Source organism: Bison bison, unplaced genomic scaffold (genome assembly GCF_000754665.1).
Source record: "Bison bison bison isolate TAMUID 2011002044 unplaced genomic scaffold, Bison_UMD1.0 scf7180017864471, whole genome shotgun sequence".
Lineage (NCBI taxonomy): Eukaryota > Metazoa > Chordata > Mammalia > Artiodactyla > Bovidae > Bison > Bison bison.
Window position 1 is genome coordinate 31,780,363 of NW_011495032.1, and position 23,625 is coordinate 31,803,987.

The following is a 23,625-nucleotide window of genomic DNA, read 5'->3' on the forward strand; positions in this document are numbered from 1 at the left end:
CCAATCTGCACAGCCGGCACTTCGTCTCCTTTCTCACCTCCTTCCCAACACCTCCCAGCACACTCCCCACTTCTTGTTGCTGTGCCACAAGTCCCCCTGGTTTGGGAGCTTGTCAGCCTTGCATTTTCAGTGATGGGCTTTCCATCCTTCCCTCTGAGATCACTGGTGAATTTCTTGCTTTTTAAAGGGGGACACCATGGTTTTCAGGGAGATGGAAAGCCCATTTCACCTGCCAATTTGTTTGCTGGCCTTTGGCTTTAAGGTATTTTCTCATGCTGTCTCTGCTCCCTTGCAAAAGTCAGCTGAGCACACACTTTTCTAGCTCCTTTTGAGTTACTCCTGAGGCAATGACTGATGTATGAAAGTATCCAAAGTGTATAATGTCGATCTTTTGTGCTTCATTATTCATGAGAGTTGGGATAATACAAACCTGGTGAAGCATGGCTCATCTGTAATTCAAAGTGAAAGGATTCAAGTCCCAGTATACTCTTTGTCTTGATTTTTTTTTTTAATCCCTGTCTCTTAAATTGGGTGGAAATAATATTCTCTGAGAGGAAGAGAAAGATGAATTCATGTTTCTCAAAAGTATTTGAGGAAGAGTTCAAGCAGGCAGACTCAAGTAAAGTAGGCATGGTTCTTTGTTAACATTAGAATAATAAAAAAGGTGAATAGGGTGACTATACTACAGATCCAATCACCTAGACTTTGGGTTCTAGCCATCTGTGACTCAAGTAATTTATAGAGTATCAAATCCAGAATTCTTGCTTATCTAATAACTCTTGGTTTCTTGCTCCTCGGTTGGGCAGAGATGGAGTCAAACAGTGAAAAAAGAGACAAGCAAGTGCCTGATGTTCAAGGCAGCTCCACTGAGCATGAAAATGTGCCATATGGGAGAACCCCAGCAAGATTTGCTGGGCTCCTTCTAGGGTCAGGGCTGAGCCTCAGGCTCAGTGTTTACACTGACAGGCTCCCCTCATCCCTGGTGCACTGACTGTAAGTACACGCCGTGTACTGCTCTCAGGGAAGGAATCTCAGTCCTGGAATTAATAGGTAATTTTGAGAGTATCAGAGGATTGACCCAGCTGACCTCTACAATAGGTGCTGCTGGTCAAAACACCTACGAAGGAAAGGATGATTTTAAAGTTATTAGAGAAGCTTCCAACCTCCAAACCAATAGTCTGAAACTTTCCCCTAGAGAAGAATCGCTTGTTCAACTTGATTGATTTGATTGGGGAAGATTCCTTAGCCCCATTTCCAGTGCTAGATTACATAATTCCCATGTATTTCTGATGTAAATGAACCAGGACCATGCTTGGAAAGCACCCTTTCAAATATTAGAAGAAGAATTGATTTCAGTAAAACCCAGAAGAAAAACAAATGATATCTTTTTATCATTTGGTGTGCAATAAAAATTGCATTTAGCCAAAATATGACAAGAGTGTTTTAGAAAAGCATGTTTAGAGCTTTCTTCTTCTTGTATCTTAAAGCAGTGTTGGACTTCTTGTTTGTATGAGCAGTTTTGGTCACTTTCATGTAAAAATCACTTTCTAAAGAATACTTTCCCTTTTCACTTGGCTCTTTGCTTATGGAAAGGTTTAATACGGTGTGGCTTCTTTCTCTGAGTGGAAAGCGTGCCTTCTTAATACAGAAGTTCTGTCCCTTTGTGGCATGATCTGTTTTCTACTAATAAAATCTTCTCTTCTAGGATTTTCCTTCACTTGTGTTTTTCTTTCCAACCAAACATATGGGAGAACGTATGGAAGATTGCGTTTTCCCATGTGTGTGTATATGTTGTTGTATGTTGTGAGTTTGGGTATATTTCTAGATTTTACATATGAGCTTAGGGGCTTATTTACATCTAAACTATTTTAAGCCTATTTTCTGTGGTTCACACAGGTACAGATTGTCACCAAGAAGATAGACCTAAGCCATGTGACATCCAAATGTGGCTCTCTGAAGAACATCCGCCACAGGCCAGGTAAATCAGTATTTTTAGTAGTCTGAGAGAGATTATATTGAATTCAAAAAATCGACAAGCAAAGTTTTTGTTGCTGTGAGATATCTGATTGGAAGGACCTTTCCACATCCTGATACTTCATGCTTGTGTTAATAGAAACTTAAATTAGAAATTTTGAGGCATCTTCATATGGACAAGTAAACTCAGTTACCACAAACAGGCCACATATCCTAGGACACGTTAAAAATGAAAAGATACAGGAGATGCATTTATCTGTATGTACTCAACATGCTTATTGGAGCTCTTTTGAAATATATAGTCTATAAAATTATATTGGGCCATATATTCTTATGTAATTCATGGACTGAATGCAGCATTTCAAAGGTTTTGCAAGAAATTGTTTTTCTACATTATGTGGGGGAAAAAAGGATTGTGCTTTTTAACAAAGCTGAAGAAATGTATTTTTCTGTTGAATTTCTCAGATCTAGGTCAATAAGCATTGTGAATCTTCAGAATGCAATGTCTCCCCAACTTATTTGACCACAGACTGCTTGTTTTTCTGGAATATCTCATAAGTTTAGTTCAGTTGCTCAGTCATGTCCAACTTTTTGCGACTCCATGGACTGCAGCACACCAGGCTTCCCTGTCCATTACCAACTCCTGGAACCTGCTCAAACTCATGTTCATTGAGTCGGTGATGCCATCCAATCATCTCATCCTCTGTCATGCCCTTCTCCTCCTGCCTTCAATCCCAGCTTCAGGGTCGTTTCCAGTGAGTCAGTTCTTCACATCAGGTGGCCAAAGTATAGGAGCTTCAGCTTCAGCATCAGTCCTTCCAATGAATATTCGGACTGATTTCCTTTAGGATTGATTGGTTTGATCTCCTTGCAGTCCAAGGGACTCTCAAGAGTCTTCTCCAACACCACAGTTCAAAAGCATCAATTCTTCAGCACTCAGCCTTATTTATAGTCCAACTCTCACATCCATCCATATATGACTACTGGAAAAACCATGTATTTCATAATATCTCATTATTATGAGATATCTCATCTCATTATTATATCTTAGGATATCATAATATATGATATATTATGATATTTTATGATATATTTTTATGGGATATCTCATATCTCATAAGTCTAGTGCCCTAAGGTAGAGTGTATATTCATATGTGCTAGTGATTTTTCCCTATTTAATTTGTGAATTTAATGCATGTGTCATTTTTTTCTAAGTATCATGTACTATATGTTTTTGCTAAATTCCACCTCCACGCATATGTAAATAATGGACAATTGTCAAATTTGTTAATTTTCTTGAGACTATTTTGACATAACATATATACCATTGAAGGACAAAAAATTGATTTTAACCATCTATTCTTGGCATCTTAATTAAACTAGGTAATATCTTAATCCCATGAATCATAATCTCAAGTGTTATCAGAACAAGGTAAAAGAACAACTGACCCCAGTGAGATTTCTGACCAAAAGATTATTGAGAAGAATTTTTTTAGTTGAAAAACAAAAGGTTTCAAAAATGGATAAGTATTGGAAATATGTCTAGAAATTGGGCTTCACTTTGGCAAAGGGTGTTAATAAAGCAATTCAAGGAGATAGAAACTACATATAAGGAATTTCCATTACTGATTTCAGAATTGTTATCTGGAATTAGCCGTCTATCATTCATGAGAGAGAAGGAACATGTTCCCAAATGGGTATCTTCACAGCCCCCCATCTGTGCCTTATATCTACAGACATTTAGCTGATTTTGTCCTGTGTCAACAGTATGATGGAAGTATCTGGGTACACTGCCTACCTTCTTCCAGAATACAAAAGAAAATATTGGACTCTAATTCCAGATGATAAGTATACATTTAGTTCAGTTCACCTAAAGTCTTGATGCACAGAAAAATCTTCTATATATGAGAAAATATCATGTGTATGTTTTACAGGTCATAAAAGGCTATTGTCATGGACTCCCACCTATTTCTCACTCTTACTTCATAATAAGTGAATCAGATGACCAAGTTCACAAAGACGTGTTAACACAATGAATGATCTTTGACAATAGCAAGCTTTTCACAAAATTACTTTGGATTGTAGAATGTCTCAGAAGGAAATAAGGAGGAAACAATTCATCACCTGGAGGCACAAATTGAAATAGCTAGTCTTTTGACTTCACTTTGGAACATAAGAAGCTTGATGGGGATTATAATCCTCTGCGGTTACTGCTCCTAATGGGGCCAGAATTTTTCAGAACCAAAGGCAGAGATCTCTGATTTCAAATGAGCTTCTCTAACAGTTCTATAAAATTACCTAGCTACCCACTCTAGTATTCTGGCTTGGAGAATTCCATGGACTATGCAGTCCATGGGGTCGCAAAGAGTCGGACACAAATGAGGGACTTTCACTTCACTTCAGCAGGACTGTGACAAAAATAGACTTCTCAGGCTTCCTTTTCTGAATATAGTTTGGGTCAATATTACATTGTTTTTCCCTTCTCTCTCAAAATATAGTCTAACAAAAATTTTAATAGGGTTATATTGGCACAATATATAATCATAAAACTTGAAAAGACAGTTTCTATCAGAGGCTTATGAAAATAGAAAAGTAAGATCTCAAGAAAGTTGATCTCCTGTAATTGAAAATTCAGTATCCTCTAGCCTCTAACCAATATAACTGTGTTTTATGAATCACACTAATCCTGTCACAACCAACAGGTGAGACCCATGGGGCCAAGTAAAATGTTGGTAGAATAACACCCCTGCAATAATGCATCTTTTGAGGGAAGGACAGCTTCATGTCTCCTACAGGAATGAGTTAAATAGCATCATACACATCCTAAGTCTTCAGAAGGAGTATGAATGAATCTTCAAAATGTAACCCAGGAACTTCCCTGGTGGTCCAGTTGTTAAGTCTCCATGCTGCTCCCAGTGCAGGGGGCCCAGACGTGATCCCTGGTCGGGGAACTTGATCCCACATGCTGCCCTAAGACGCAACACAGTCAAGTAAATAAATGTAAATTTTTTAAAATGTAATCCAGTAACATTATACAATTTCAAGGGGGCCCTGGCCAGGTAATTGGGTGTTAATATAAATTTCTAGGTATCACATGAGAAAAACACCGCAGGAATAAGAGACCTGTGAAGTTTTAACAACCCTTTCTCTCTCATCTATGGAAGTAAATAAGTATCAAGAGTCCAAAATTAAAAAATCTTTTCCATGTTTCCATAGAGTCCCTCAGGTATTTTTTCCAAATCAAAATCCCAAAAGAGATGCAATAATAATAGAGGATCACATGGCTTACTACTGGCCTTATTAAAAAAAAAAAAATATGCATACAGCTAAAACCAAGTTGCTAATGAAAGTGAAAGCTAGTCTCTTAGGTGGAAACAGGTAAAGGTATCTAATCCAGATTCTTCCCAGGTCAAAGACATCAGCAGACAGGCCCAAGAAAAAGCTAAAGAACAATAGATACCTACTCGACGTAGAACTGCTTGCATTCACAAGCCTGAAAAGGCGTGCAGAAACGGAGGTGCCACAGAAGGGCGGCTCATGGCACTCTCATCTATCAGCAGATCCTCGATTTTCAGCTAATTAACATTTAAGAAAATGGCATCGTCAGAACTCCGTCTCCATATTATCAGATCAGTGTCAAATTAGTCCTATAGCATCTGGACAAGAATGGGATCTCTAAGATTCCCTTCCTATCACTCCATCTACTAATTAAAATGGAAGCTTTTAAGCACTTCAGCCTCTGACTCCAGTTTCATCAGTCAAGGTATCAGTGCTGAAAATTTACAAGTGGCAATATCATGCATATGTACACAATTGCTAGCCTATAAGTGACCTATTACCATGAAGAAAAATAGAGAAGTGCTTCCTTGCAATTTAATTTGCTCCCTTAAGAATAAGAGACAAAATACTCCAAGTTTGAGAAAGGATACATATGGTACTTTCATTGTGTTATTTTTAGTTTTTATTACATAGATAAGAAAAATACCTCTGATATTTTAGGTTAGCCATGAGTAGAGAAAAGAATTAATATGTAAAGCAATCCAGGGAATGATACAAAAAGGATGTCACTGCCTTAGATGGATATATGAATGTGCGAGTTGGACCCTAAAGAAGGCTGAGGACTGAAGAATTGATGCTTTTGAACGGTGGAGTTGGAGAAGACTCTTGAGAGTCTCTTGGGCTGCAAGGAGATCCAACCAGTCAATCCTAAAGAAAATCAATCCTGAATATTCATTGAAACGACTGATGCTGAAGCTGAAGCTCCAATTCTTTGGCCACCTGATGCGAAGAGCTGACTCATTAGAAAAGACCCTGATGCTGGGAAAGATTGAAGGCAGGAGGAGAAGGGGACAACAGAGGATGAGATAGTTGGATGGCATCACCAACTCAATGGACATGAGTTGGAGCAGGCTCCAGGAGTTGATGATAGACAGGGAAGCCTGGCTTGCTGGGCTCTGTGGGGTCGGAAAGAGTTGGACACGACTGAGTGACTGAACAACACCTTACTTAGATGGTATGGGGAAAATGGTGTAGACTAAAAATTCTAAAAGATTCCTTTCCCATCTATGGTCAGAGGGTTAGTAGAGTTCATTAAGTTTGTGATTTGCCATGGTCTACCTGCTATAGTCATTTTGGGGAACTAGTCACCAAAATAGAAGATTTAATGTTAGCAAGGCATTTAAAAGCCTTTCTCATCTCCTCCGTAGGTGGTGGGCGTGTGAAAATTGAAAGTGTGAAGCTAGATTTCAAAGAAAAGGCCCAAGCTAAAGTTGGTTCGCTTGACAATGCTCACCACGTTCCCGGAGGTGGTAATGTCAAGGTAAGACACAAGATTGTGAGCAGATCTTGCCTTTTTAAAAAATCCTTTTGAAATATTCTTCATCAAAATAGGTCCCAGATTAAAGACCTGGACACCCAGGAAGTAGGGATGGCAGAGCTGAATAGAAGTGACATGAACATCAGCTCTGGGATACAGAGAAAGAGCTAGGGGACAATTTAAGATGTTTGAGTTAACCGAGGACTGATGCTTGTCTTAAACAGATTGACAGCCAAAAGTTGAACTTCAGAGAGCATGCTAAGGCCCGTGTGGACCATGGGGCTGAGATCATTACACAGTCCCCAGGCAGATCCAGCGTGGCTTCCCCCCGACGACTCAGCAACGTCTCCTCTTCTGGAAGCATCAACCTGCTTGAATCCCCCCAGCTTGCCACCCTGGCCGAGGATGTCACTGCCGCACTCGCTAAACAGGGCTTGTGAATATCTCTCATTTAGTATTGACGTCATACTATTTAGGCATGAGCTCTGGCAGGAGTGGGCTCTGAGCAGGTGTTATATTCATTCTTTACAAACCGTAAAATAAATAATCTCATTCCCAAACTGTAGTAATTGTTACAATTTTATAAAAAAAAATAGTATATGCAGAAATTGATTTGATTTCCATTTGCAACAGGAAGATACTGGCTTTACATGAGTACAATTGGACAATTTTTTTTTCGCTCTGCTGTTTTGCATGGAGTATCATTATTTTAAAAATTGCATTTCTACCTTTCATGTGCCTGAAGGCTATCTACTACATTCTGAAAGGCCTTGTTAAAATCCAAGCTGCTCATTTCACTATTCTGTTGCTGGGTGAAAAGATAAAAAGTTGCCCCTTGTAACTTATTACAGGTTAAATTAAATCAAGGAGTCATTGCAGGAAGGGAAGAGCATGTAAGAAATGGTTTTTTTTTAAAGCGTTATTTTGTATAAATGGGAAGAAAGATTCAATTAAGTTATTAACGTTTGGGACCTGGATAATTATATCAGAGTATAAGTCAATCCAATAAATTATTTAATTAATTAAAAAATAGTTTCGAAGCATTTGAGCTGTGGTTGAGGAAGTGAAAGTGCATCTCTTAGGAATGAAGCACTTTCATTAGGATGGACTTGTGTCTGGTTAGGATGTCAGTTGATCAGCTAGATTTGTGTCCACACTACCAGTTTCACACCCTTTCCATCTGTTTGATACAGTATTATAGATATAAATATATATATATTTCTCTGTGGCCATTTGTGATACTTCCTCATACTTGAATATTATACTTCCTTATTCACAGTATCTGTGTCTCCTGCACCCTTTGGTGTTGCAATTTTAGGTATGTGAAAGTAGATGTTAGCAGGGTTCTCTCCCTATTAAAAAAAAAAAAAGTTAAAAAAGTTTTAGCATGAAGTTGCTTTCTGTAACAACTCAAAACTGTAACCCTGTTTTAGTGCCAGATACAAGTTTCTCCCATTAAAGTTTCTCCCGTGATGCTAGAAAAAATTTATTTTTCTTTGCTTTCACCAACATGGAGTTTGTGGGGGTGGGTCCAGTTATACATAAAAGGGGTTTACAGATTGTTGGTTTAAGATTATGGGTTTGTCTTATTTTGAATCACAGAATATTTTGGGGTTTACTCCTATAATCATTCATGGAATAGACTTATTAAGATTTCTTTTTCTTTTTTTTCCATTTGCTAAAGTTGAAACTAACAGTGGGAGTTTGGGACATGATATTCCATTCTTCCAAGCAGTACCTGTTTATTCAGTTATCTGATAGAAAATGTTTGGCCTCCATACCCGAAGTAAGATCCCTTGATCAGAAAGGGAAAATACAGTATTTTGAGAAGCTACAAAATATTGGAGATGCAGATATCTAAATCAGTTTTTTCATGATTCCAACATTGCACTCTATAAAGGAATACTGTTTTACTATTATTTATCAGTAGCTAATACGGTTCTGACTTTATATACAGTCTAGACATCACAAATCAACTAATTCTTCTTTAAGAATCATTCATCTTAAATTTATGAAGAAGCAATGAAATAGTCATTATTAGTCTGAGTAGGGCAATGGGTTACTAGGATGAATGGATGCTTTTTAGTATTTATCTGTTCTTTTTCTTGCTCAGGGCTGGTAGGCTGGATCTGAAAAGTTAAAGGCAAATGTTTCAATAGGGTTTGATCCCTTTGAGTCAAATCAGTTCTCAAGCATAAAGGAGGAAATGATGAACATGGACTGAGGCAATAAGCTAGTATAGTAGCATCTAAGAACGAAGCTGAAGGATGGAAAGGCAGAGAGACACGGGTGCCGCGTTGTGACCCATTGGAAGTTACAGCCAACGTGACTTCCGTGAAAGAAACTCTGTGAGCAAAAGTGCACCATTCACTGTCAACTAAGAGATTTTACGGAGGCAAACATTTCTGAAACTATAGCTCAGTTATTTAGGATAGTCAAAGATTTAGAAAGGACTGATTAGGACTATGGGTGTGTCTATTTTCTGCCTAATTATTGCTGTGAGGTTTGATTTGACCAATCTGGGCATTTTATTCATCAGCTTCCTTTGAAATGCACCAGGAAATAGGAAAAGAAAGAATAGCTGTGTGGGGACTTAATGGTATTTTCTTATGTGTTAGGTAGTGTTAGGTAGTGATTAAAGCTCTAGAAAGAAATTAACAGCTGGTTAGAACAATTTTAACCTGTGAAACATGTATTTTTTTCAACTTGGTTTAAAATTTTTATAAACACTAAGTAACCATGTTCTACATATTAAAATTGTTTTTTTACAAATACATGTCTAAAATAAAGATTATATAAGGTACCCAGTGATTAGATTTGGCATTAAAACAAATGTTTGCTTCAAATCACAGCAAAATTACAATGACTAAATACCCTCACTTTGTATGGAAATTAATAATTCTATAAAATGAAATTGAAAATTGGTAGCAGTAAAAGAAAGAAATACAGGCTAACTGTCTTCTTTGGGGGATAAGGGGTGGAACCCATCTTACCTTTACTCTCAAGATTAACGACACAAATTAAGCTTTTTGAACACCACTCTTGTGGGGACATCCATACGCTGATCTAGAAATTAAGGCTTCATAGTCTCAATTCTAGATCAATTAATGCCAGTTTCTCTCTGGCTTTTGCCTTGGAGAACCTGTTTAAGGAAACATAAGTAATCCAGAGCTATGAAGAGTTAAAAGGCCCACTCACTCTCTCTGGGTCACCTGCAACCAATAATTGGGTACCTTTCAATGATGCAGGAGAGATCCGAGTTCATGATGAGTTTCAAAGGCCATGTTCATTTAGGAACCAACTCTCTCTGGATTCTCCTGCTGAGTTCCAGCAGGGTGATGGGCTGAAATCCCACCCACAAGCAAGACACCTGTGGATCACCAACGAGGTATAGCTGAAGAAGGCTGAAGTGAGAACTTGGTTAAATGGAAGAAAGTACTGACAGTAGCTGGCCTTCTCCACATACTCACATAGTTTTAGAGCAGGAAATGGGATCATCAGGCAAAATAAGAGATCAAGTCACTATTAAAGAAATCATCCAATGTGGTTGATTTTTGACATAGCTGCAATTATAGCATTTTCTCCTATTTTTTACACTATGAAAAGGAGGAAAACAAACCATTCATGGTCTAAGTAGCTAGAAAAGGTAGATTCATGGTTTGAACAGGCAAATTCTAGGCATTCTTTCCAAGATTAATATGTTAAATCAGTATTGATGTTTGTTTTTTTAAACCTAGGGTTTTTAGCCTGGGTATGTAGGTTGAGGCCAAGTCCCTCTGCAGGAAAAAGCTTATTTTTAAACTCAGAAAATGTCAATCATGATACTTCAACTTTAGCAAAAAGAAAAAAATCAACAAAAAGTATACTCTGTATGCTGGGATTCCAAGGTTCCAACATGCCGCTACAAATCTGTGGGGGGTTTCTTTCTTCTGATAATTCTAGAGCCTGTTACCATAGAAAGGCATTTCTTCAATGGCTGGTTGTAGTTAGTTCATGTTTTTCAATCAAAATTTGCAAATGTATTTGTTGCTGTATAGTGATTGTTTTGCAAAATAAAATTGCTTGTCACCTATCTGATAGTTTCAGATTGTTTCTTCTTGTTTCCTGGAAAAAGAACATAAAACATAATACATATTGCTCAGTCCAACCAAAGAAAAATTATGAAGAGGAGGCTTCAGTTATCTGCTGAATGCTGGCTATGTGTCAGGCCCTATCACCGCTGTATTAGCAGGATGCTATCTGTTGCAAGTGACAAACTCAAATTGGCCTAAGCATAAAGGCTACTTTATTGAGTCAAGTCTCCCATCAAGGCAAGAGTATCTGCCTCAGGCGAGGATGTATCCAGTCACTCAAAAAAATGTCTTTAAGAAGTTTGCTTTCTTTAACTCTGGACCCAGGCTCTCAAAAGATGTCATAGGAATTCTTCCAAAGTTTATTTCTCCTTCCTCTATGTTGGCTTCATCCTCATACAGACTCCCCTCTCATAATGAGCAGTGGAAGCTCCAAGTCTCATACTCTCCCAAAGAAAGCCTCTTTCCTGGCAGCACTAGCCAAATCCAGGGTGTGAAAATCATTGCATTACTTGGGTCACCTGTTCGCTTGTGCTAAAGGGCAAGGGGAGGTCACAGACCTAACTATCACAGATGATTGGGGTAGGTGGAGACTGAAGAGAGAAGGGGGCTCATCTGAACTATCAATACATAAGCTAAACGTGGAGAGAAAATATTTCCTCCAAAGTCAAGTCAGGCTGCTCCTGCTAGAAGAGAGAGAAAACCGATGCTCATCGGCCATGGAAACAGACCTCCTCCCATGCATGCCCCCTGTGCTCTATGCATCCTTTAGCTCCTTGCTGCTTAGAGTGTTCCCAGCTTCACCTGGGAGCTTGTTCAAAATGCAAAGCCTCAGGCTTCACCCCAGACCACTTTAACACTCCCCTAGGTGATTCGTCTTCCCTTTAAAGCTTGAGAAGCCTCAGCTGTTCCAGTCTCTCTAATGTACCTAAAGAGAAGGGGCTCCATGGCAGACTGCTGCTCCTGCTAAGTTGGTTCAGTCATGTCCGACTCTGTGCGACCCCATATAGACGGCAGCCCCCCAGGCTCCCCCGTCCCTGGGATTCTCCAGGCAAGAACACTGGAGTGGGCTGCCATTTCCCTCTCCAATGCATGAAAGTGAAAAGTGAAAGTGAAGTCGCTCAGTCGTGTCCGACTCTTAGCAACCCCGTGGACTGCAGCCTAACAGGCTCCTCCATCCATGGGATTTTCCAGGCAAGAGGACTGGAGTGGGGTGCCATTGCCTTTTGACCCCTAAAACTGTTTGAGAGAATACCATCAACTCTGATGTCAGAGAGTTCGGTTATCAAGTGGTGGAAATGTGTGACTGGTGAATGACTCTTGTCCTAGAGACTTTGCAAACTCATGTCATTCTCCCTTGGCTGAAACCTACTTCTATCAGTAGTGTCAGTGCCTTTTGGCATTGCCTTTTGGCAATAATGCAATTTGGTACAATTAGATAAAATCACTAATCTTTGGTTAATAATTTTGTAAGACTGGCATCTGTGTTTTCCTTCATAAAGTTTATCTTTACACCACAAAAGATTAAGACATTTGGTAGCACAAATCATGGTAAAAATCTTTTTTTGTTGTTAACTGAAGTACAGTTGATCTCAATAATGTGTTAGTTTCAGGTGTACAGCATAGTGATTCAGTATTTTTGGCAGATTATATTTCATTATAGGTTTTTTTAAGATAATGAGTATAAAACCCTGTGCCATACAGTGAATCCTGTTGCTTATCTATTCTATGAATAGTACTTTGTATCTGTTAATAGCACATTCCTAACTTGTCCCTCCCCACCTTCTTCTCGCTTTCCAGAATCGGAAAAACATAGACATAGAAAGCAAAATGAGTTTGCTTTCTATGTCTGTGAATCCTTTTCTGTTTTGTAATACATTCATTTATATCATATTTTAGATTCCACATACAAATGATATATATTATTTGTCTTTCTCTGTCCGGCTTATTTCACTAAGCATGATTCTCTCTACATCCAATCACTGCTACAAATGGCAACATTTTATTCTTTTTTATGGCCAGTATTCCTTTGTATATGTACACCCCAGCTTCTTAATCCAGTCATCTGTTGATAGGCACTTGGGTTGCTTCCATGTCTTCGCTACTATAAATAGTACTGTTATGAACACTAGGGTGTATGTATCTTTTAAAATTAGTGTTTTCAATCTTTTCAACTATATATCCAGGAGTAGAATTGCTGGATCCTATGGTAGTCCTGGTGGTGCCTGTTAAAGAACCCACCGGCCAATGCAAGAGACTTAAGAGATAGGGTTTGATCCCTGGGTCAGGAAAATCCCCTGGAGGAGAACATGGCAACCCACTCCAGTATTCTTGCCTGGAGACTCCCATGGACAGAGGAGCCTGCCAGGCTCCCTACAGTCCACAGAGCTGCAAAGAGCCAGACACAACTGAAGTGACTTAGCACACAATGCATGGTAGTTGTTTTTACATTTTAAGGAATCTCCATACAGTTGTTCACAGTGGCTGCACCAATTTACATCTCCACCAACACTGTACGAGGGTTTCTTTTTCTCTATATCTTCACTAACATTTGTTATTTGTAGACTTTTTGGTGATGCCCATTCTGACAGATGTGAGGTGATACTTCATTGTGGTTTTGATTTGCATTTCTCTAATAATTAGTGAATTCTCTAATAATAATAAAGGTTTTATTATTAACAAGGGAAAGAGGAGATGAGTAACTCAGAGGTAAGGTAGGATGGTGGGATAACTCCTTATATAGCTTATGAGGGGAAAATGTCCCTCTTTTATGATGTGGCACTTACTTGTAGAACTATGACCCAAATAATTCAAGGCTAGAATGTTGTCCATGTCAAAAGCACACTTTCTAGTATCCTAAAATTGTTTCAAAATACTGTCCTTCTCTAGGTTTTCTTAAATACCTTGAAGAAACATCATGCTGCTGCTGCTGCTAAGTCGCTTCAGTCGTGTCCGACTCTGTGCAACCCCAGAGACGGCAGCGCAGCAGGCTCCCCCATCCCTGGGATTCTCCAGGCAAGAACACTGGAGTGGGTTGCCATTTCCTTCTCCAGTGCATGAAAGTAAAAAGTGAAAGTGAAGTCGCTCAGTCATTTCCGACTCCTAGCAACCCCATGGACTGCAGCCCACCAGGCTCCTCCGTCCATGGGATTTTCCAGGCAAGAGTACTAGAGTGGGGTGCTATTGCCTTCTCTGGAAGAAACATCATAGACATACCCTTAAAGCCTCCTTTTTGCCTTTTATGCCTTTCATCACAAACGTACCACAGCTGTTCCCACTTCATCCTCATTCTGTTAAAATCTTCTCTGCCCCAGGCCTCGTTGAGGCACTAGGCCTGTGGCCTCCAGCTGTACTTTGTTTGGGCTTGTTTTCAAACTCAAGAAGGTTCACACACACAAAATCCCAGACTTGGACCTTTGAAAAGTTCTGGCAACAGTGGGTCCACATTCATTCATGATAATGGTTGTCTGGAGCTGGTCCACGAATGATGAGATGGATCTCTTCCCTCCATTTGTCCACAACACCCACCCGTGCCTGTTACTGCTCCTAGTCCATATTTATTCCCTGTCACTTATTACTGTGAAATTTAGAAGTTGTAACCAACCTCTCCTCTAAATCCACTTGTCTCTCTCCCTCCCTATTTCTTTCTCATTTCTGTGAAATAAAAGTCCAAAAGCATAAGCCCCAGTCCTGGAGTAGGAGAGAGGAAAGGTCAGGTTGAGTAGGTCAGGTCAGAATCAACTGGGAGCCTGGGAAACCAATATTTAATAGATTTTACCCTGTCTCAAGAAAAAAGAAAAAAAAGGTAATATGTTCATTTGATGGTAGCAACTGGCAATTTTGATGGTAGCAACTGGCAATTTTCATGTCCCTGATAAATACATTTAAGATTCTGCTCTCATCTACATTTATCGAAAAACAGAAGAAAAATGCATGTTTGTTTGTGTCCCCGCCCTGTGATAAATAAAAATGTTGTCAAGTGAGAAAAGGCAGAAACTACCATCTTACTCAGTAGGTCTGAACTTATGAGATGTCTGCCTGTTACTTTTAGAAGTAGAAGAAAGATATTCTAACCAAGTAAGAGGCATGTTCTTTAACCCAGGGCTGATTTTCAGTCAACCTGGACCTTATTCAGTTGCATAAGTTTTTATAATATTAAAATATTTGCTTCCAAGACTCTACCTTATCAATGCCTGCCTTTTGCCCCCCAGACCTGTTCCCCCAGGTGTCACTGACCTCCTGCAATTCTAGCTGCTATGAGGTGAATGCTGGGTACAGCAGAGAGCTTCCAGATCCTGTTCCAGGGTCCCCAAAAGTCCTGCCTTCCAGGCACCACCAGTTTCTATGACCCCCTCAGGGTTCTGGAGGGCTGGCCTGTTCACACCAGCTGTTCGGGAAAGTCCAGATTCTCCAAGTGGGCTTCCCGCCAGCCAGCCCACCACAGCTTTTACTTGACAACTGCTGTCCATGCATCATCCTCCAAGTCAGAAGAAGACTGGCGTCCTACAAGGGAGATAACAGTTTGGGGCATCCTGAGAGTCAAGTACACGGTGCTCATGGAACCATACTTTGGCTGTGGCCATAGGCTACCAGTCTCGTTTGTCCCCAGAGCCCTCCTCTTCTATGAGTTGCATGTAGGAACTGCGGTCACCACAAAATGAACTCTCACCAAAGTAAGGAGACAGGTAACAGGCACTGAGAAGGTAATAGGAGCTTCTGAGGCCAGCAGTAGGAGGTTGTAAGCAACAGATGCGTCCCGTGGAGCCATGCGGGGTACTAGTGCCTGAGATAAAGACTTTAATAGTGCCTGTTGAAATTAACTTCCATTTAAAACCCACCAAAAGCCCAAAGGAAGTAGGTATTAGCATTAATTTTATACTTATTTAGTGATTGTCTCTCTAGGCATCCTTATATCCTTATCCTTATGTTAACTCCTATAATTAAATACTGTAATTCTCAGCATCCCCATTTTACATATCAGAAAACTGAGGCATAGAGAAGTTGTTTAAAACTTAATGTGCAGAGCTGGAATTTGAACTCGAAGAAACCCAAGATGTCTGATCTGACCTAATGGATTAGGTTTGATTCAATTAAATATTCTAATAAAACAATTTTCTTGACAATGATAAAGATACCAAACTAGTATTACATACATAAAAGAGAAAACTCTCAGCAAGCTGTTAATTGAGCAAATGATGACAGAGAATTGGGGATTATAAACAATCTGATTTATATAAAGAGAAATTCTCTTTAAAAAAGTCATTCAATAACAAGTAGGAACTAATTGGAACAATTTTCTGCCATTCTCTATGTTAGGTCCAGGCCCATACGTAGGCATCATTTAGCAAGTGACATGTATGTCAATCAAAGATCAACCAGGTATTTCTAAAAGTCAACGGTGATTTATATTTGAAAATTATTAGGAAAATTGGATGAATATTTGTGCCAAAACACACATCACTTGACAAGCAATTTCACTATTCATACTGTTTAGAGAATAAAAGCATTTTTTATACATATTTGTTTAGATAATGTGCCAGTTGCTAAATAATTGGTCTTCTGTATCCATGATGTGTCCTGCACCCCGAATTCTACCAACCATGAAACCCACAGATGCAGAGAGTCAACTGTACCAGGACGTTTTGCATAAAGGATGAAAGCGTCCACAGATTTTGGTTTCCATGGATGGGGTAGGTCCTGGAACCAGTACCCAACAGATACTGAGGGATGACCATTTTAACATCACTCTTGATTTCAGCCCCATGTAGCTTTCTTAAATGCTTCTTTTCTTTCTCTTATGACACTAATAACTGAATTAAATTTCTTGCTTTCATTATAAGCATGGCATGCCAGTTAGATTTTTCTTGTAAAACCAGGATCTATAATTAATAGCTTAAAATGTGAGAATGCCTATTCAAAGCTTTAGATGATAGTTCGATTTTTAATATTAGTAAGCAAAAGGTTTTTCATTAACATCAGAAAACCAAGACACAAATAGATACCAAGAGGGACTTCTCAATCTTTTTTTTTTTGCTTCAACTGTAGAAAAATCAGAAAGCACTCATTATGTGGATACCCAAGTATTAATATTTTATCTTTTCCAGTATAACCAACATATTGAACAAGCATGAATCATATAAGTTGTGAGCAGAATGCACATTTATTTTTGTGTCTCATAGTTACTTTAAACATTAGGCAGGGCAGAAATCTTCCCTTTCCCTGTGCTAAAGACTTGGGCAGACTCGTGACGTTTCAGTCCCTCTCAGATAAAGTTCTTCTGGCTATAAAAAGAATCTCAATGATTAAAAAGTGTCATTTCAGAAATTAAAATACCCAGCCTATGGAACGGTCAAAATTCTGAAGATAATGTCGTAAGATCTAAACTTCTTCAGCACAGATCTGCCTCAGGCAGCAAGCCTGCTTTCTGCTCCATGGGCTTGCTTTCTCTTCTTCCTGACAAAAGCTGTTTTTTCTCCCTCCAGGAATAAGGCTGGGGGAATAAACAAAAATAAGGGAATAGGAGATATCTTACTTGATTGGAGACTGGGCAGCCTGTGATTTGCAGGTGGTTTAAGCAGATTTCTTCTCTTTTTCTGTGGGCTTCCAATGGTATACCTCCAGCCTTTTTCTGCTAATTCTTCTGTCCCAACTCAGGCAGCCTTACTGGGCAGGACCTAAGGTGACTTTCCCCAGCTCCCTCTCCTGCACAGCCCTCACCTGGCCCTCTTGTATTACCAATTCTCCATACTCTGGGAGTTGAGGCAGATCCAACTCAGAAGCACTCCTAGGGTTCCAGAACCAAAGCCATCAGCCCTTCTCTCGCTGTTGATTTCTCCAGCCTGCAGAAATCCAGTGTCTCCCAATATCTGTCTCCCAGCATCAAGGAACACACTTTAATGTTCTCCAAGCATTTAAATCTTCTTTCTATTAAGCTTAGGATTAGAAAAGGGGCTTCCTTAAGGGTGCAGTGCTAAAGAATGCAGTAGGCACAAGAAATGCAGGTTCTATCCCTGGGTTGGGAAGATCCCCTGGAGTAGGAAATGGCAACCCACTCCAGTACTCTTGCCTGGAGAATTCCATGGACAGAGGAGCCTGGCGGGCTACAGTCAATAGTGTCACAAAGAGCTGAACATGACTGAGCAACTAAGCATACATGAGTGCTAGAAGGCGAGACCTCCCCACAGCTCCCCCACACCAAAATAAAAGTGTGACTTGGCTCATGACGTCTCTGTCCAAAGAAATGTCCTCATCAACTTCCTCTCATCTGGTCCCTCTCTGTGTCCCCTCTCTGTGTCTTTAACCTGACAGAAATGAAGTCCCGGAGATCATTTCCTTTATAAAGCATCACATGGGCAGAAACAGGTTTTTACTCTCACTTTGACAGACCTGCATGCAGTAGATTCTAAGGTTAAAAAAAAATACAGTTTTAACATCCTGCTGTCTCTTCTTTTATGTTCTATTGGCTAGAATAGTCTCGAAATGTGGATGCCTTTAAAAATAGGAAATGAATAAATGCCCCAACACTTGCTGAGTGCAGCATCCTTATCTGGTCCAATGGCCTCAAGGCATCCAGAGTCAAGTGACACCCAACACACCACAGCCCAGGATAAACAAGAATATGTGGTGGAAACTCAAGTTCACACAAAACCTATGGGGGGGGAAAGGAGGACAGGGAATAAAAAAGGGAGAGATTTCTAAAGCAATTCAAAAGCATGAGTGGAGGACACATTCTGAGAACATGAAACCTTTTGGTGTATCTGGAGCATAGGTGGGTCATAGTAAATGAGGCCAAGGGGGGAAAAAAGAAGCTTGGAGCTAGATATTGGGTCTTCTGTTATATTCAGAAGTTTGGATTCTATTGTGTAAGCTGGAGCAGTCATTAAAGGTTTCTGAGGAGGAGAAATGCCATGATCGTTTCTGAGGTTTAGAAGAATCATTTTGTCAACAGTGTAGAGACTGGACTGGAAAGATGAGGGTACAGCTGAGGGAACTGGGGAGAGGTGACCAAGACCCTGAGCCAGGGGATATCTCTTGACATCAAATGGACAGAACCAGGGGATGTGAATTGTAAAAGAGAAGGAGAGATATAAACTTGAGGTTGATAACTTGGGTAACCAAGTGTATAATAACATTGATGCCATTAACAAAGATGATGTATGCAGGTGAAAAAGACAAGGTATCAGCAGGGAGTATTCATAAGGCAACCTCAGAAATTTGTCAATTCGTATCCAGATCTTAGAAGTGGAATCGTGACCAAAGACGGATATGAGTATCACTCCAGATTCTGGAGGGTCCCAAGGCAGGAAGGGTAAACAAGAAAAAGAGAGTTAGCTTGCCCTGATCATACCTAACCCAACTGTACTGCTCAATAATGAGCAATGCTCTCATTGATCATCCCAGAGCATGGTTCTCTCTGAATTCAGGCATTATCCTTTAGGACGAATGAATCCAGCAGCTGTGAATGCAGTGTTGGTGACCACCCCAGGTCCATGATTCCCCTGTTGTAAATCTCTGTGTGCATTGCTAGTTTTAAGGAAAACCTCATAAGTGGGTATGATGCAGGTTACGATAGTTCTTCCTGACATTGGTTCAGTGATTTTATACTTAACTCTTCCCGCATCATCAGCACTGATTCTTAATTTGTCCCTTGCCCCTAAGACTGTTTCATCTTAAGTAGGCAAAAGGTCTTTTTCCTACAATTTTATTTGTTCTTGACATCCCTCCATTAAACACCAGTTACATTGGCTCCATTTATTTTGTCTATGGATGAACATCAAGTCATCTAGAAATAACATCCTTCAAGTCATCAAGGACCATTACAGTGTTATTAATTTTGCCATCTTCCCATAACACTTAACATTTGTTCTCCTTTCCTCATAACCTGAAACAGAACTTTGAAAAAGTCCTAACATACAAATGACGGTATTAGTTCTGGAGACTGGATGAGCTCTTGCAGGCTGGGCTCACAACAGAGAGAAGAGTTAAAAAGTCCAAAATGAAACTTTGTGTAATTCCTATATTTCAGGGACAGAGAGGGGAAAAAAACGGGGTGAGGGAGGAGACTAATACTAAAAACTGAGGACCAGTGATTTGAGAAAGGGGACTGAGAAATCTCAAGATAAATAGGGCTAACATCTGCAAGGAGTCTGCCAGACAGGAGAAATGAGAAGCTGATCATTCAGTGACTTTACAGAAAAATAGTGGATGCTGAAGATAGAACAGGCTTCTTGGACTTTCGTTCTTTATTTCTTTCACATATGACCAGGGGGAAATTACATAACTGAGCCTTTGGCAAAGAAATATCTTCTCCAGCTCCCAAAGGGCAATCTGTAATGAATTTCCCACTCGTACCTTGGGGAATTTTGAATATAAATGTTTTCTTCTGTAAATGCCTTTCATCCAGGGCACACAATATTTGTCAGCATTGTCAATGATGAAAAGGCAATTTCTCTTCGCTTTAGCAGCTCCTCCTAGCAGTCAGATGACTGTTTTTGAAAACTAGTTCTATTTCCCCTGGTTCACAAGCACTTATAGTTGCTACCTTGCCAGCACATGGTTGCTAACTTTGATACTGACTTCTAAATGAACATAATTAGGTTAATTCTTTTGTAATAAAAAGCATGAATGCAAAATTTCATAGGAGTAAATAGACTGCTAAGTATATGAAGCATTCCAATAGCATCTCAAGGGTTAAAAGAAAGTGATTATGTCTGTTCATAACTGATTCATTTGTTGCTTTTAGATTAAATCTTTTAACTAAAACTTTCAGCCACAAAAATGAAGATAATAATTCTTTCTTATGTCCTTGTGTTTTAGCCAATTACATTTGCAGAGTGATTTATGATTCTCAGATAAAGATTACTGAGTTTTCTAATTTAAAGATCATAATAATAGGTGATGAGTCGATGAATGTAAAACCCTCTGCCCTCAGGACCAGTCTGGAAAACCACAGGAGATTAATTTTGGTTATATAATTTATTGTGATTTCTTCTCTAGATAGACTTGAATATATTATACAATCATGCAATCATTTGTACATAATCGCCTTTGAATTATGTTCTATTTTGATCTCATTCCTGTTTTTGCACATACATGAGTGTGAGCATGCTTTAAATATTCTATGACATGCCCATTCTAAAATTAAGTTAGTTTTCAATTTCTTAGGAAATGAGGAGTTTCTGATGACTCCAAAATAAAAGGTGGGGGTTGGGGGGGGCCTCTGTTGGCACCCAGCTCTTTCTGCAGACTTGTAGTTCTTCCCACTTATGTTGCCTGTACTTTATTCCTGATGCCAGAGGAATCATCTTTATCAAGCATATGCGTGCATGTGTGCTAAGTCACTTCAGTCGTGTCTGACTCTCTTGACCCCACAGACTGTGGCCTGCCAGCCTCCTCTCTCCATGAGATTCTTCAGTAAAGAATAGAGGAGTGGGTTGCCATTTCCTTCTCCAGGGGATCTCCCCAACCCAGGGATGGAACCCAGGCCTCTTCCATCTCCTGCACTGGCAGGCAGGTTCTTTATCACTGCACCACCTGGGAAGCCCTCTGATCAAGCACTGCTGCTGCTAAGTCGCTTCAGTCGTGTCTGACTCTGTGCAACCCCATAGACAGCAGCCCACCAGGCTCTCCTGTCCCTGGGATTCTCCAGACAAGAACACTGGAGTGGGTTGCCATTTCCTTCTCCAATGCATGAAAGTGAAAAGTGAAAGTGAAGTCACTCAGTTGTGTCCGACTTTTAGTGACCCCCATGGACTGCAGCCCACTAGGCTCCTTCGTCCAACCCGGAGTGGGTTGCCATTGCCTTCTCCCTAGTCAAGTACATGGTGCTTAATTAGAGAAGAACATGCAGCAGCAATACAACTTGCCTAAGGAGATGGGTTATTTATCTATACTTTGTAAGGGAAACTTTTACCAATAAAAAATGAAATCATATTAAATATCAGAGCATAAATGGGTGGCTTCCACACATTTTTAGAACATGGGTTAAATATAGGAGAGCAAGTAGAAGACTTCCCCTTGACTTTCACAGCCACATCCAATGTCATTCCATTTTTATAGCAAAATTTCTCACCAATTTTCTACACAAAGTTTCACAGCATCAATTTTGTACATTGGAAAGAAAGATCCTAGCTGTGAGATCACTAAAAGAAGTAAACACCAAGAGAAGTCTGTTTGGCTTGTTTTCAAAAAATGCTAGAAAAATAGAGATGAAAATTACCCCATGTGACACAGCACAAACCATGGAACAAGATGAAACTCCCTGTTGTTTCAAAAGTATATCAATCACAGGTGCCATTATTCTCTATTCAAGACAGTTGACCGAATCTGTTTTCTTATGTTTGAATCAAGGAGTAGAATTGTACTCAGCTATTTTTGCCCCCAGCCCTGACACCCACAAGAGAAACCCATAGCAACCGTTCCCCAATTGGTAGTATTTTTCTAACTCGATAGGCTATAGTCCTAACACTATCAGAAAGGCAAGTCATTCTTTTGAAGAATTAGGATATTTTTCTTGCCAGCTAACATATTTTTTTTTTTAGCAGATGAATGTCATTCTTAAGCACGCTAGGTAATATCTCTAGATGTAAAGAGCTTGTCTGTAATGGAAGGGCTGTATACATTTTCATCAGGATCTCAAAGAATGATTAGTGTGTGTGTGAGAAGTCAGACTTTTCCTTCAGCGTCATTTCCTTGAAAATGCCAAACTAATGATCTCTAAGTTAGTGGCTATAAACTGACAACCAGTCTTAAGATGCAAAATTAAATTACTTAGCCGCTGCTTAGTATTTTAGCAATCCATATGTAGATACCCATAGGGAAATTCTGGTGTTCATTGCTTATTACCTTTTTAAGGAAATCAGAAGTTTATTGCTTTTCAAGTATGTCTTACATGCTTTTTTAAAATATGCTTTCTTTTAACATGGCTTCTTTTAGTCTTCACAGTAACCCTATGAGGTAAATATCATTATTTTGATTTTAAGGAAAGAAGAACTTATAGGGCTAAATTAACTTATCCAGCATCACATAGACAGTAATGATTAAGCAGTGAATCACACAGATCTCTCTGATGGGAATTCCCATACTTTTCCCTTTAAACTCCAGAGAAGGCATCAGTTATTTATACTAAAAGTACATACTAAAGTTGACTTTTATTTTATATAAAAAAAATAATAAAAATAATATTTTAAAATAATAAATAATAGACAATAAATTATGTTTTATTTATTGCAATAAAATATCCAACCTGATCCTGAAAGGAAACCATGGGGTAGGATATAAAGAACATGAGCTTCCTGGGACATCCCTGGCAGTCCAGGGGTTATGATTTCAACTTCCAGTGCTGGGGATGGGAGTTTGATCCCTGGTTGGGAAATGAAGATCCCATATGCTTTGTGATCAAAACGCATATAAAACAGAAACAATATTGTAACAAATTCAACAGACTTTAAAACTGGTCCACACTAAAAAGAGAATAAAACACATAAACTTTCTAATCCTGGCCTTACTGCTTACTGGTGACGTAACTTTGGGCAATTTACTTAAATTGTGTGCGTCAGTTACAACACATGTAAAATGGAGACGATTTTAAGCATATTAAAAATGTAATTAAATTAAAAATTAGTGAATAGCTCACCAGATTGTTGGAGATTTTAAATAAAATAATGTGTAGGGTTATTTAATAGAGTACCTAAAACTGCAAATGCTAATTTTTCTGCTGTTTCACCTTTTACATTTTTCAAAATCAAATTTAATGAAATAGCACAA

General features: G+C 39.3%; 1 protein-coding gene across 4 annotated transcripts in view; it reads left to right on the top strand.

Annotated features, from left to right (window-relative positions):
• MAP2 (microtubule-associated protein 2) overlaps positions 1-10,862 on the top strand; it is a 297,885-nt gene extending 287,023 nt beyond the window's left edge. For all 4 annotated transcript variants that reach the window (XM_010861091.1, XM_010861093.1, XM_010861094.1 and 1 more), the window contains 3 exons: positions 1,897-1,978; positions 6,681-6,793; positions 7,015-10,862. In XM_010861091.1, the coding sequence (XP_010859393.1) occupies positions 1,897-1,978; positions 6,681-6,793; positions 7,015-7,230 (411 nt within the window). In that variant the 3' untranslated portion in view covers positions 7,231-10,862. The remainder of the gene's footprint in view (positions 1-1,896; positions 1,979-6,680; positions 6,794-7,014) is intronic.
• The last annotated feature ends 12,763 nt before the right edge of the window (positions 10,863-23,625 follow it).